Consider the following 364-nt stretch of genomic DNA (forward strand, 5'->3'; position numbering starts at 1 on the left):
GGCCGGTGCGGTGCCGGCCCCCGTCGCCCACCATGTCCCTGCCTCCCTCCTGGAAGTATGACGCCAACGCTTGCCTGTCACCCATGGTCTCCAGACACCCCTCCAAAAGTTCCTCCAGGCCTTCCAAAACCCCCCTGATACCTCTGTACAGTGGCAACCTGATGGAGAATGAGGTCTCCCAGAAGGAGCTAGAGATCTCCAAGCACCAGCCCTACCAGCTCCAGTCTTCGCTCTTCATCCTCTCCCCATCCAAGGGGCCAGCGAGGTCCATGCCCCGGGAGATGCCTCCACCCAGACCCTCTCTTCCCAACACCTACCCCTTTCCCCAGCAACCCGCCTGCCCGACCTCTCCCTTGCCTCCTTC

General features: G+C 62.4%; 1 protein-coding gene across 1 annotated transcript in view; it reads left to right on the forward strand.

The window, feature by feature from the left end:
• The window catches only part of SYNPO (synaptopodin), a gene marked incomplete at its 5' end in the record, with an annotated part of 1,161 nt that overhangs the window by 539 nt on the left and 258 nt on the right, over positions 1-364 (forward strand). Inside the window, one exon of the mRNA XM_009583314.1 lies at positions 95-260. Coding sequence (XP_009581609.1) covers positions 95-260 — 166 coding nt within the window. The remainder of the gene's footprint in view (positions 1-94; positions 261-364) is intronic.

This window comes from Fulmarus glacialis, unplaced genomic scaffold (genome assembly GCF_000690835.1).
Source record: "Fulmarus glacialis isolate BGI_N327 unplaced genomic scaffold, ASM69083v1 scaffold23428, whole genome shotgun sequence".
Lineage (NCBI taxonomy): Eukaryota > Metazoa > Chordata > Aves > Procellariiformes > Procellariidae > Fulmarus > Fulmarus glacialis.